The sequence below is a fragment of the Psammomys obesus genome, unplaced genomic scaffold (genome assembly GCF_907164565.1).
Source record: "Psammomys obesus unplaced genomic scaffold, mPsaObe1.curated_primary_1811, whole genome shotgun sequence".
Taxonomy (NCBI): domain Eukaryota; kingdom Metazoa; phylum Chordata; class Mammalia; order Rodentia; family Muridae; genus Psammomys; species Psammomys obesus.
The window spans coordinates 938,570-953,121 of NW_026592776.1; the positions used below are offsets into that span (position 1 = coordinate 938,570).

The following is a 14,552-nucleotide window of genomic DNA, read 5'->3' on the forward strand; positions in this document are numbered from 1 at the left end:
ACAGAGACAAAGGTCATGCTTAAATATGACATGTGAGATTAATTACCAGCTCTGTTACTTAGATGGGGAAGAGGGATTTAATTTGACAGGAGAAAATGAGTAAGTTCATGTAACTGCTAAGTTTTAGGGTAGAATTTGAACTGGGCTTTGAGTTTGAATTTTCTTTTTTATTGGTTTGAATTTATTAAAGTTCTTAAATGATATTGGTTGGCTTGCACTGGTAGTATATACATATAAAATTTTTTTTAAAGGTTTTAACTCTTCTTATCTATCATCCCATATCTTTTTGGTAACTTCATACTTGCCTAGTCTCAAAATGGAGTCAATTTTTTTTTTCTTGAAGAAGCCTTCTAAATATTCAGACATTTACTTTGCTGTAGATGGATCCATCTCAAATTCTTCAATTTTTCTTCCTATTCTTTTGCTTGTCCCCAGCTAATTGCTCAAGTCCACTTTATACTTCAAAACTAAACATGTTTTGTCTGTTCTCACTGCTTTCCTGGTCCAGCTCCCACTTCCTGCTCAGAATGCTGCAGCCTTCCTGCCCCCTGATACTCCAGGCTGTCTCCCCCACTCCAAGAGAAACCCACAGAAAATCTTTCTGCCTTCTGAGTCCTTAGATTTTTTTAAAATTGATAATAGATTCTTCTCTCAATTATCTAGTTTTGCTTTTCTTGGGAAACCTTTCCCTTCTTTCCTCCCACTTTTTCTCTTCTTTATCTTCCTCCCCCACACTTCCTCTTCTCCTTCCTATTTCTTTCTGTTGCTTGTTTGTGGTACTGAGAGGGTAACTTAGATTTTGTAGCTACTCGGGAAATACTTGCCTAAGGAGCCATATTTCTAGCCATTTGATCTAGCCCAGTCTGGCCTCACAGGTATGATTTATCTTCCTTGCTGTGTCTTTCCTGTGTGCTGGAATTACAGATGTGTGGTACGATGCCTGGTTATATTCACAGATTTTTTTTTAATAGTGGTTTTCAGGAAAAAAAAAAACACATAAAATTACAAAGGAAACTATATAGTGAAGTACACATCAAACAGAAGAAATTTTGTTTTGTTTTGTCATCTATGTGATACCTTTTTAATACGTTAAATAACAAATGCCACCTAGCAGGTATAACTTATACCAACATTTCAAAGTAACAATGGGTACAAATGACATTTTGAGGTACTCACAGAATCTGTGATGTGATAGGAAAATATTCATGATTCATTTCATGATGAGTCACTAGTACTTTTAATATTGGTTTGTTACCTATGTTCATAACTAAAGGAAATGCCAAATTTTAGTTAGAAGTTGACTCAACTGAAGTGTTACATTAACGTTTGCCTTTTTGTGTTGGACTCCAGGTAACTCCCCTTACTTGTCTGAATCATAAGGCTATTTGGCCTGCGTTAGGTTGCTTTTCTGTGTGAATTCTACTCCATACCATGTAGATACAAGACATGTCTAACCTGATCATGTACCTCTGTTTTCTTGACCTCTATGCAGGTAGAGGAAGGATGGTGGGAAGGTGTTCTCAATGGGAAGACTGGAATGTTCCCTTCCAACTTCATCAAAGAGCTGTCAGGGGAGTCGGATGAGCTTGGCATTTCCCAGGATGATCAGCTTTCCAAGTCAAGTAAGGATGTCTACCATACTGATGGGGAAAAAGAAGAGACCAGTGGGCTCTGTCCTAGCCTCCCTTATGTACCATTGTTCTATTCCAAAAGGCTGTGATGAGAGTTTGTGGGTCATTTGTTGGCTCCAGTACCTTTGCCCACTGTAATTTAGTAAGTTTATCACTGTATGGATGTGATCCATAGCTGTATATTCTATATATCTCTGGATAAGCGAGTAGTAGCCCTCAGCCATGGTAGTACTGACTCACAGGTGGCACATACTGCTATGCCTTCATATACTTCTAGAATGTCTTCTCCCACTGAGTTTGTAATTCTTTCTTAAATGAACCCAGTGATAGGATCGGTATTCCCCAGTGTCCTCTGAAGAACCTGGGAGAAAATTATCATAATTATTGGTGGTAAGGTACATGTACAAGATAAATGCATGCCAGTTCCATTAAATATATGACAAGATAGTCCAGCCTCACCTTGGATAAGGACGTGGTCCCCTTTTTGTAATGGTGAGAACAAATTTCAGGTCTTTCTTTCTCCAGGGCCTGAAGGTTTCCCTCCAGCTTCTCTGCTGCCCTTTCCAGCTCATGGAGCAAAAGGTCAGGACCGGGAAGCTTTGTTCTCCCAGTCACTAACCCAACTTCCCATGTGGGCGTCTGTGTTTTATCTTGTGCTGTGTTGAGCCAAGGTCATGGGCATGAATGTTATAGGAGATTCAGCTATGTCTAGTGATGTGATGCTATTTGCTGACTCCTTCCTAACAAAAGGAGAACAACCCAGTCTTACCAAAACAATTCACAAATATCTTCACTTTCCATTTTGAACATTTTCATTTAAACAGTATCCTTCTATTGGCTTGGTATCCCTTTATTCAACTAGTAGTATAACTGGACAGAGGTTTGATTTGGAAGTTGAAGCTGTTTCCAGGAAAGTACTTAGGTGTCTTTTTTTTTAACTCTGTGTCTCAGCAGTGTGTTGTACAGCCTGCCACAAGTAGAAGCAACTGTTCTGGCTGGCTGTCTCAGTGGCTGCAGCAAGATCCCTTCCTTCCACTGCCAAAACCTGAGAACTTTTCTGCTCCAAATTCCATTCTATCCTTGAATCTTGGATATGAAGGATTGGGATGGATGTTTGGAAACATCGAAGTTTTTGGGAACTCCTGTCACTTTCTGAGATAGAGCATGTGGTTTTCCACTAATGTGGCCAGCTAAATGAGAAGAGCAGTGAGAGTTTCTTTTTATTTCCAGTCCACAGTAGAATGTTAGCTGCTTTGGAATCTCCTTTTGTACACTAGGATAGTATCATGCTTAGCAACTAGGTCCCACATTAAGGGAAAGTCTTGACCTCTTGGCATTTTATGTAATTGTAGCTATATATTTTCAGAAGTGAAAAGTTTCAGGAGAATACATCCCACTGATTTTGGAAATATTGAAACAAACTATACCCCACAACACATTCTATGCCATTACCATGGAAAGATAACTATGACCAATTCTCTACTCAAAGCATGTGCTGCTATAATTCCTGGTGCTGGAGGTTTGGACTGAATGGGGTGGTCCTCTCAATCATTTGGCCGTCCTTTACCTACCCCCACACCAACTCAATTACTAGACTTCTGTTTCAGAACAAGAAATGGCCAGTAGTTTCTGTAGCCATGTTGAGTACAGCTGTCTATTGCTAAGTGCGTTTGAGGCCCCTGGAGAAGAATGCTTTTCGAACAGGGGTGGATGGTTCTGATAAAAATGAAGCAGTGTTTGCAGTAATCTTCCTATGTGTATAGTTAAGAAAAACAAGGCTCAATATTGTCCTATCTGCTTGTCCAATTCCATCCATCCCTTTTGTCTTCTCTTTTACTTCCTTCTTCCATTCTTTATTAATTAAATCTCTGTTGTGCTTCTGGAGCTACTAAGATGGCCCCTGATGCCGTGGAGAGTCAGAGACAAATGAAATGCAGGATAGGGACCTCACCCTCAGTCAACTCACCTTGCAGAAATGAGGCACACATATCCCAAGAAGCTCAGGAAACTTCCCCAGCGGCTGACATTTGAGTAAGAGTGGGGCACAAAGGCAGAGAAGCCAGGCTCATGGTGATGCAGGGAAGTAGTGGTCAAAAGGGATTCCTAGAATAATAGATGTGAAAATCATGCCTTTGTTGCTTTGTAAATTGAAGCCATGCCCTGAAAGAGAGAAGTAACATCTCTCAGTAGGTGTAGCTAAAGGCTATGGCTAGCAACACGGGACAAATAGATGAATTAGCATCAAATCAAATTTGTTATATAATGCTCTGTATCTGTCTACACTCATGATTTGCTTCATCATAGAATTAGTCTCTCTCTATATATACACATATATGTACATGTATATCCAGATCACATTGCTAAAATTTATGTATATGATAGTATGCACACAAGCAGCTTTGGTTTTAGAATGGTCTGTGTATTCTCTTCACATCCTACTCACCACAGACTAGCATTAGGACGTTGGATATGCTTTCCTTTTTGGGGTGGGAGAAACATTTTATTTTGAAATAATGAAGAATCATGGGAAGTTGTAAAAAGAAACGTGAGCTGTACAGGGAGGATCCATGTAGTCTTCAGCCACTTTCTTCCAGTGATTGCATCTCCTGTAATTAAGTAAATGCATATTTGTTTCTGCCCTATAGTTGAAAAATACAAAATGTGGTTAGTGCACAAATAGCTTGCAGCATTTTCCCCATGAGCTATGAGCCAAAATGTACTTAATCAGAGTCTTTGTTTGACCAGCCCACTTAATACTCTTTGTAAACAGCAATCCATTTTCCCCAACGATTGCTTAATTCATACAGGACTCTGGGGCTACATTCAATCCTAATCTTTGTACCATATTGATAGTTTTTAGAGATTATGGTGAAATTATATAAGTACCCTTCTAAGTGCTACCGGACATTTTAGGACAAATCACTACAGCTAAAATCTGTAACCTAATATGGAGAGAGCATTGTGTCCGATGCATTTCTATACATCTTTGCTTCACATGTGGACACAGACACGCCTCCCTCGGAATGATGCATTCTTATTTGAATACTTCACAAATTATGCTTATTGTATATCAATTGATGCTCTGCTAGAGGAAACATTGGCACTGTACCTGAAAAGAAGTATGCCATTGACTACTTGTCTCATGGTGTTTACTAAGTTCTTCATGAGCCCTTTATTACTCCAAGGAGACACTTATGTCTTAAATGACGGGTAAAAATTGTCTAGAACTTGCTTTTCATGTCCTTTTACATATGGCATTTGGTTCATAGCAATACACTTGGTTCAGGGACAATACACTCTTACAAGGACAGAGTTTTAACAGTCAGATGGATTGGGCCACAGTTGAGTAGTAGCGGAAACTTTCTGCATATTTAAATTTGAAAACTTTTTTATTACTATCCTTGGAGCTTTGAGACATCATTTTTCAAGAAGATTTTTTAAGAAATCCTAAGTTATAGATGATTTCATACATAGGTAAAAGTAACAATAGTGTGATGAATCAATGTGTACCTGTGCACAGTTGATCAATTCTCAGCCTGTAGCTAATTTATTGACATTATGGCTCTACTTATTCCTACTCCATTCTATCTTAAAGAAAACCCTAGATGTTATATAATTGCATTCATAAATATTTCAATATATATCAATAAAAGGGTTTCTTAAAGTCCTGTTACTAGATACACACCATATTTGCAGTGATTCGTTAAATAATTAAACATGTGCTAAGTGTTCACTTCCCTGATACGTACACAGTGACGAGTTGAGACCTTTCAAATTTCTCTGACCTGTTCTCCTTCTTAGGTCCTCCTGTGCAATCTGTTTGCTAAAGAAGCTAATTTTGTTTTTTTCCATTAGTTTCTCATTGTCTGGCCGGTGAGAGTTTCATCTCTGTTTTAGCATTCAATTGCCATAACTATAAACTGATAATTAGATCTAGGAAAATGAGTAGATTAAAATACTTTTGGGGTGTGTGTGTGTGTGTGTGTGTGTGTGTGTGTGTGTATGTGTGTATACTAGATGCTCCAGAGGCTTATGCGGGCTGACTGTCTTTCCTTTTAAACTTAGCTCTCATTGATTATCAGTCAGATCTGGTTAGACAGTGCTTACAGAGTGGCACCAAACAAGATTTTTTTTTTTAAAAAGAAAGACATGGAATCCCACACATCAGATTAATAAACACAAATAAAAGGTGTTTAATCAATTCAAAAATAGAACATAGAAATGTTTGAATCAACAGTGTTGACAGAATATTAAGATACTAGGGGAGGACAGGAAGTTTTAGGTCATATAGCCTGGTCTCAGATGACAACAGTAATGCTCAGTGCAATTACATTTCAGCTGTGCCCTGGCTTATGGGTTAGGAGACCAAAATGACACGCAGTCTTTCTACACAGATTCTGGCATCATCACCTCCATTGCACAAACAGATCAGCTTCTCAAGCAACATCTGGCAGTTTTCAAATTCGACTGAAGCTGGGCTTATTCTTACCACAGTCATAGACATTTATTAATTGTCTTTTTATCTATAATTATACACATGTTCATATTGACTAAATAATGTGAAGTGGAGCCAATCAGTAGATGTATAATCACAATTTATCCTGGCTCTATAGAATTTATTTGGACTTAGTGACAGAAATTTTGTATGTGAATAAGGCATAATTTCAGTATATATTTTGTCTCATACTTAAAATAGATGCAAATCATCCATTTTTAACATTTTGATATTGCTTAATTGCAAATAATTCCTGTAAAACTATTACTACTTTTTTTTAATCCTTGGGCTGGAGATGTAACTGAGTTGTTTTTTTTTTTTTTTTTTTTTAAGAATGTTTGGTAACCATGCATGAAGCCTTGAATCTAATCCCCAACACTGAATAAATTATGGATGTTGGCACAGCACTATAATCCCAGTGTTTGCGGTGTGTGTGTGGGGGGGGGACTAGGAGCATCAGAAGTTCAAGGCTATCCTCAGCTACATAGATAATCTAAGGCCAGCCTGAAATACACGAGACCCTGACTGAAAAAGCAACCCTGTAACTACAGGAACATCTTCAGTTATTTCCCATAATTTTCTAAGGGAGAAAAATTATATTTTCATATGTAACCACTATTTTCCATTTGAATTGATGTTCTCAGTTTCTCAATTTCTTATTTAAAATGTTTAGATTGTGATACTTTAGTGATATGTCAAGCTAAGACAATATAAGAGCGCTTCTAAGAAACTGTTGCAAACCACTTCTATGATACCACTATATTTTGAAAAACTTCATTCTACAGTATCACTAGACTTTTTTTTTTTTCAATTCATTGGTATTAGGTTTTTGTGTTCTGTTGGCAGTGAAGAGTAGTTAACCAATAGATAAAACAGATTTTCACACACAGATGCTAGTGTAAGCATATGAATCATGTGTCTAAATATACATTTTCTAGCCAGATGTGGTGGCGCACACCTTTAATCTCAACACTCAGGAAGCAGAGTGATAGAAGGAGTAATAAGGAATGATAGAAGTTGCTCTCTCCCTTTTCAGTTACACTTGCTGTTTTTAAATGTAGCTCACGCTCTGCACCTCTCAACTTATTATGAAAGTATCCAAGCCTGGTGCCCTGTTTGAAATTTTAACTCATGATCTATAACAGAACTTATTTCTTTTAATGAGGTATTTATTAGTTGAGATTGCTTATCGAGTCATTTTACCACGTTGTGATGTTGTCTATGGTGTGTGTATGTATGTGTATGTGTGTTGGGAAGGTTGGGTAGGTTATGTGTATACCTGAATTGGAGAAATATGTGCATCTGTGTTCTTATGACCCAGTGATATTTGGCTGTAAGTTACATGTTCAGTCCTATGATATTGTATCAAAAATTTGATATTTGAAGCTGGATGAGTCCTATGTCCTCAGTGCTTAAGCACAGTCTTGTTACTGACACAGCAAAATCTCAATTAAGTTGTTTTTTTAAAAACAGATTTTGGAGGAGATGAGGGAAGAAATTGGGGAGGGGGGGCTGCAGCTGGGATGCAGGGTGAGTGAACTGCAATTAATATTTTAAAATAAATGTAAAAAAAACAGTTTTTTTTTGATAGCCTTGGTGCTAAACGAAAGCATCTCCTCATGTTGATATGGGTGGCACTATTGGTTTCAAATCTCATTCATAAAACCTTCCCTGTAGTTTTTTAATATCTTGCTTTACTTTGAAGGTACTGAGAACTGACAAAATCTACTTGCTCATGCTGTGATACTGGGGTCAAAGGTAGCACCTTATAGGAGTTTAGTAAGTAATCTACTACTGAGCCACACCTCCCTGCCCAATATATTTTCTGAGGATTCCTTGCCTTGTTTGGAACACTGGGGCTTGAACATCAGCTTTTACTCTGTAAGGCTCTAGGAATAAATGACCGAGGCAGAAGGGGCCAGTTTTGTGTTATGTGTAGGTCATATTCTCCAAAGAGAAGAGTGGGCTTGCCCAGTTGAGGTAATAGACTAATGCTATGAATTGGATTATCTCTGATTAATTGAGGTTTTTCCTACTCTTATGTTAAAATGTGAAATTGTTTCCAGGTTTAAACTGGGCATAATGTACATGACAGCCATTTCAGAGGCAAGCACCAAATCTGGGTATTTCTTGCCATTGTGGTTACATGGGGAATTTTTAATTGCATGGATGAAGCTCTTGCAGCAGAGTCGTTGAAGGCAAGTTCAGTTAAAGACTCTTCCTCTTCCTTCTTTTGCCATCATTTGCTCCCCTCTGTCCCCTCTCTTGTTTTTCTCTCCCCCTTCTCTTCTCTCATTCACTGTCAGGAAAGACTACCTTTGAAGGGACAATTCTGTACCGAGCTGCACCTGGCAAGATGGAGGGCCACAGACGCTATTACAGTGAGTGACCTTAACAGCAGGAGCAATCATAAAGATAAGATCTGGGCACCTGTGGGTTTTGATGCAGCTGTGCTTTTTCCTGAGCCACCCACGCTTATGCCAAGTGTTGTGTGAATTTCTGAGCCAAGGACATGAGCTTATTTGCCTACAATAAGTGCCATTTCCTTGGTGTGTGCAACAAGAGCACTCTCACCACCAGCTCCTGGCGCTGTCTTGTTCGCTTTCTGCCTCTGTCATGTGTGACATGTGTGCATGAACCATGCGTGCAGAGAAGGAAGCAGTAGCTTTTGTCATGGCAGTGGGAGATGGCTTCCGGGGGAAACATCAACGTCTCCTAGTTACTGGTGTTTTTCCAGGTGGGTCATTTGTCATTTGTGTGGTTCAAAGAAAGAAGGTTTTGGGCATGGAAATCCATGCCGAATACAGTGTTTCGCTTTGCTCATCCAGCTAATCACCACACGGCAGACTTCTTTTGGCAGGGTGCATTGTAACCTTTTGCTTTTCCGTTGTCAAATACGGCTTCCCTAAGTGAAAGAAATGAGATGTCTGAATTCATTTCATGATGCCTTTACAACAGTCCCCGCTGCATCATGAGCACTGTACATGCATATACCACACTAAGAGTGATCGAGGACTGATGTGTGCTCAAAGGTGGGGTCAATTGCACCACAGTGGACAGCCACAGGACTGGCAGAAGCCAATTTTAAGAGGCTTCATTCTGTTTTCATCTGGGGGAAGAACATCCCCCGTGGTGCAACTATACTCATCTCCATGAATTATATACGTACAGGAGATGAAAGAGGTTCCCGCAAGAGCACCGGAACCCTCCCCCAATGGTTGAAGTGAAGGTTTTTTTTTTTCTTTTCCACTCTGAACAGGTGCACAGCATGTGACCTAGCCATGTGCTTCTTGTGCTCAATGGCGAGGAGCTCTGTTCTTGTTCACCTCCAGGCACTACCCTGGCCATATGTTGGAAAGTCACTCCAGTGCATAATGCCAAAATGTTAAAGCCGTTTCCAAACCCTCTTACCTTTTTTTGCACTATCTCATCATGGAGCAGTAATGTGACCTTCATAATTTGGCCCTAGCCTACCTTCCACTTGGTAGGTTGAACCGCCTGAGAGTGCCATCTAATAATTCTGAGTATGATACAGGGACATCTCATGGGGAGATATACATGAAAGCCACAAGTAACAAATGGACTATCCAGCACACATGAAAATGAAGTCACCTTTCTTACCTTCCAAAGGGAAAGTACTAGATTTTTGAGTTATTATATCAGTGTATATATTTAGCTGTATAACAACTTACATTCTTCAAAATTATAGAACAAGGCTGCCAGAATTTCTGGAAGAAAAAAAAAATCTGCCGTGTGTTTCCTTCCCAGGCCATGCTTGTGTGGCTGAGTGACTGTGCGTCCATTCCCCCATGTAATACATTGTTTCTTTCAAGGGCTAATATAATGTTATTATGACGCTTAGCTGGAAGGCAGCAAATCTCTATCAAGTGGAAAGTTGGTGAAATTAGAATGGCAGTGAAGACCAGATTATGGCTGTAGCTTATGGTGAACCACAGAAGAACCCCCCGAATTTCTCCTTCTGAAGAACTAAAAGAGATACAGTCTAATCCATTTGTCCTGCTGCCTTCTGATGGGGATGGGTGGTGGTGGGGATGGTGGTGGTGGTGGTAGGTGATGGTGGTGGGGATGGGAGGTGATGGTAGGTGATGTGGTTTCTTTGTTTTTTTTTTTTTTATTTCACCCTCAATGGTTCTTTTCAAACATGAAAAGAATATGCAAGCCATTTATCACATAGAAAGGATCCATACAGCAAAATAAGAACATGTTAAAGGGAAAGTGACACAATATTTAGACTCTAAAATTATATCTCCAGCATGGGTATTTCCAGAAACAATGAGCAGATAAACACATGAATGGATAGTTAATCCAGGGGGTTCATCATGTTTGCACACTCCAATCCAGTCCTGTAAAATGCAGCTGGCCCCCTCCTTATTTTGTCCCCTGTTTCTGCTCACAAATTCTGTGCTTGAATTAAAATATACACCAGTGATATTCTTCCTTCCCCCACCCTTTTGGCTTAAAAACACTACTTTATGGAAAACGACAGCAACAAAGGAAACCATTGTCCTAAGGCTTTGCTTCTGAAAGTTGTTAATAATCTATACTGTCCTTTCTATATTTTACCTCTTTGCCTTTCTCCCTGCTCTGAGAGTTCCTCATTTAAATGGCTTCAACAATTTATGATATTGTGTGTGTACAATTTTTTGGTGTATTGCTCCTATGGACTAGGTGGCCACAGGAAGCTAATGTATAATTGGCCACTAGCAAAAGAAATTCGATGGCGTTCTTTCACCTTAAGGACATCATTATGGTCAGGAGATACAGAGTAGATGGTCAGAAGCTGTCGCACATACACATCTAGAACCTTAGAGATATGGCTTAATGACAGAACTTGGTATTCCATAAAGTATCATGTCCTTTGCTGTCATAATTAAGGTCCTGGCCACCAGAGGAGGAGTCTATACCCTGAGATTAACTAGACTCAAATAGGCTCTCCCTTTTAGAAACATGAAAGTGGGTGGAGCCTTGAGACAAAGCATCTGGGGAGGTAAATGTGGATACTGTCTTGCTGATAACTCTGTTAGACCTCCCAAATACAGCATGTGAGGCTAAAGGGGGGTGGGGGTGTCACGTTCTCAGTGTTTCCTTTGGAGGAGGAGGATTTAGCTTTGGGAAGATGGTGGTGTGGGAGAATGAAGGGAGAACCATTGGGTTGGGATCCTGGCCTCTGGGAAGGCAGGATCTTTCCATCATTAGCAGACGCCACCATATTGCTAGGAAACACTGTCTTCTTGTCAGGTTTGGTTTCACACTTTCTTAGAGGAACACGCCTGCGTGCCTTGATTCCTTGTGAAGCCATCCAAAGAGATTTAAGTCTTTGACAGTCATAATTCTGTGTGGTTTAATTGCTGATTTGTTTGAATCACTTTTAGCTCTACAGTTTCCCTTTAGGAAATGCTACTTTCATTGCTAATTGCTAATTGGCGTGAATCAGAGAGTTTAGAGGTACGGTCTGTGGTGCTGACTGAGTGGGAGGGTCGGCTATGAGCAGAGAGGGTTGATATTACCCAAGCCATGGGTAGTTATTTTGGATTTAGAATTGGGCTCTGGCTGAAGCATGTGAACTCTCAGATATACAGAGATGGGCCTGAAATGAGAGTTTCTAAAAAGTTATTTTGATCCAGTTCTTAAAATGAATGTCTGGCTTATGTACGAAGAGCTAACAAAACTCAGAGGCAGCCTGAGGGAGCAGACTCAACACCCCGCTTTGAGAGATGGCTTCTGGCCAGCTGTGAAGTTCTTTATTGTGACCTGTGGCTGATTTCTGAGCTCTCTCTCTCTCTCTCTCTCTCTCTCTCTCTCTCCTCATCCCCACTGTTGACAGGCTTAAGAGAAACCACAGGCTCCGAGAGTGATGGAGGTGACTCAAGCAGTACTAAGTCCGAAGGTGCCAACGGGACCGTGGCAACTGCAGCCATCCAGCCCAAGAAAGTTAAAGGAGTGGGGTTTGGAGATATTTTCAAAGACAAGCCAATTAAACTAAGACCAAGGTCAATTGAAGTAGAGAATGACTTCCTGCCAGTCGAAAAGGTATGCTTGCCAATTCTGTTTGATATCATTGTAATGGGGAATATCCAAAAGTAGGCTGTGGGCTTTGACCACCAAGGTTTCTGGTGCCTCTTATCAGTGTCTTCCTGGCTCATTGTTTACCATCCCTCCTTTGAGTTGCCCTTTTCTGCAGGAATGGCTTCTCTGCTGCTTACTTCTTGCCAGTGTCTTGTGTTGGTCAGCTTTCAACAACTATAACAAACTAAGGCTTGAGGTAATTAACTTGAGTCTGTGGTCAGACAAAATGGCTTACCTCATGAGCTGGATAGCGGTGGAGGTGGAATTCTATAATCTCTTTTAAGGGCACATGGTCAGTGACCTACGTATCTCCCAGCAGGTCTCACATCTCAAAGGTTCTACATCCTCCTGATGGTATTACCCTAGGAATCAGGCCTAACACATGGAACTTTGAAGGGCATTCAGGATAACTTTAACGAATGTTTCTCGGGATGTATTCTTAAATGGTTTAGCACTTCTCCATCTTCCTTCCAGAGAAACTCCCATACCAGGAACCAGCTATATATTTGACCCTGATACCCCAAAATCTCTCTCTATGCTTTGTGCTCACGTGTGTTGAGTGTGTTTATGTAGTGGAGAAAAGCAGTTGTGTGGATTTTTTTTTCTAAGAGTTAGATAGAGACAATTTTGAACTGCTGAAAGAAAGTCTCCTGTGTGTCTGTGTGTGTGAGAGAGCAAATGATGGAGACAGCTTGCATTCTGACTGCCTGGGTTGCTCTCATCAGGAAGCTAGCTTCTTTCTTCTACTTCTGGTTTGGGGCTGGTGAGAAGCAGATAGCATGTTGCTGCTGAGTATGCGGTTGCTATGGCAACACACCCAGAGCCATAGCTCTGTGGCTACTGCTGACGTCTACTGTGGTACACTTCTGAGCATCAAAACCTTCCTTAGGAGTTGATAAATACTATGGAATTTTCCAAATTATAATAAGCTATGCTCGTGCTGTGCTTAAGAAATGTTTGTTAATTTGATTTAGTGTTAAGATTTTTTTTTTTTTTTTTTTTTTTTTTTTTTGCTTTGACATTTGTGCCAGTGGGTTTGGAATAGGGCACTGGCAATATTTCTAATTCACTTCTATCATTGGCCTGTAGTTTTCATTACTCAGCAAGGTCAACTTTTAAAGGTTTCATCAGCATCTGCAGCTGTAGAGCCTGCACTATTCATCCAGCCTCTAGCAACCTTCCCTAGTGCTAGAAGACATCAGAAACAGCTTTTACAGAGTGGGGGCATTTTGGACATTTAGTCCTGTAGAGAAAAGACACAAAGGGAGAAATTGGAGCATGCTTCACTTAAGCTCTTTGTTGAAGTGTACCTGAACCAGTTTTTCTTTTTCAGTCATCAGTATGTGATGTTGCCTATGATCTGAAAACTATGTTATTAGTGGCTGAACTTGTAATCACACTTTGTTTCTTATGGCCACATTCAGATTCTATGAAGTAGCCACAAAAAAGTGAGTACCCATCTTGGGAAGGAATGATAGATGGAGTTTTTCTCCATTTTATTTAAGTATTTGGAAAGAATACAACCATTGACGAAATCAAGGTGACATGATGTATATGTGTGTGACTTAATAATCACACACACAATAATTTAGTATGTGTGCTATTAATAATTTGTTTTAACTAACAGTAATATATTGAATTATTAATTGCGATATCAGTGTTAAACCTAATCCTTTTCTTTCTGAATGTTTTTGCATGTCTGTGTGTGTTAGAACACTTGCACATGTGGGGAAATCTGATGTTGATATCAAGAATCTAACTCTTTTTCTCCACCATATTCATTGGGTCAGGGCTTATCAGTCAAATCCAGAGATTAAAGATATAGCAGATCTCAGTATACAGCATGTTCTGCAGATCTAATCTCTGCATTCTGAGGCTGGAATGACAGACTGGCCACACCCATGCAACTTTTACAAGGGTTCTGGGAATCTGAACTCCAATCCTCTTGCTTGAGTAGCAAGTGTTAAACGCTGAGGTTTAGCCCCTGTGTGGTTTATTCTTGAGATAAGATTTCACTGTGTGACCTTTGAACTTCTGCACTCAGTGTGACCTTTGAATTCCCCACAAAGGCTAAGACTATAGGTGTGTGTGCATTCATTCCAGCTATTCCCAAGCTTATGTCTTAGCACATTTCTTCCAAGAATGGAATGCCTCTCTATCATTTCCACGTAGAGATTCTAAGTCGTGTTAGTTCATCCAAACCCCACCAACTTCTCCTCCCACAGCTTCCTCATCTCAGATAAAGGTAGTGCTATCTCTTTTTCCCTCTTTCCCCTTGAGGTTGTACCTGACTATTGGTCAGGAAACTTCATTGGCGTTTGCAGACATCTGTAGAGTGA

At 40.0% G+C, this 14,552-nt stretch overlaps 1 protein-coding gene across 7 annotated transcripts in view; it reads left to right on the forward strand.

Moving 5' to 3' along the window:
- Sh3kbp1 (SH3 domain containing kinase binding protein 1) overlaps positions 1 to 14,552 on the forward strand; it is a 361,003-nt gene that overhangs the window by 188,241 nt on the left and 158,210 nt on the right. For 3 of the 7 annotated variants that reach the window (XM_055615757.1, XM_055615760.1, XM_055615759.1), the window contains exons 5-8: positions 1,493 to 1,622; positions 2,157 to 2,213; positions 8,433 to 8,507; positions 11,972 to 12,177. In XM_055615757.1, coding sequence (XP_055471732.1) covers positions 1,493 to 1,622; positions 2,157 to 2,213; positions 8,433 to 8,507; positions 11,972 to 12,177 — 468 coding nt within the window. The remainder of the gene's footprint in view (positions 1 to 1,492; positions 1,623 to 2,156; positions 2,214 to 8,432; positions 8,508 to 11,971; positions 12,178 to 14,552) is intronic. The other 4 variants (XM_055615758.1, XM_055615762.1, XM_055615761.1 and 1 more) reach the window with 2 other exon arrangements.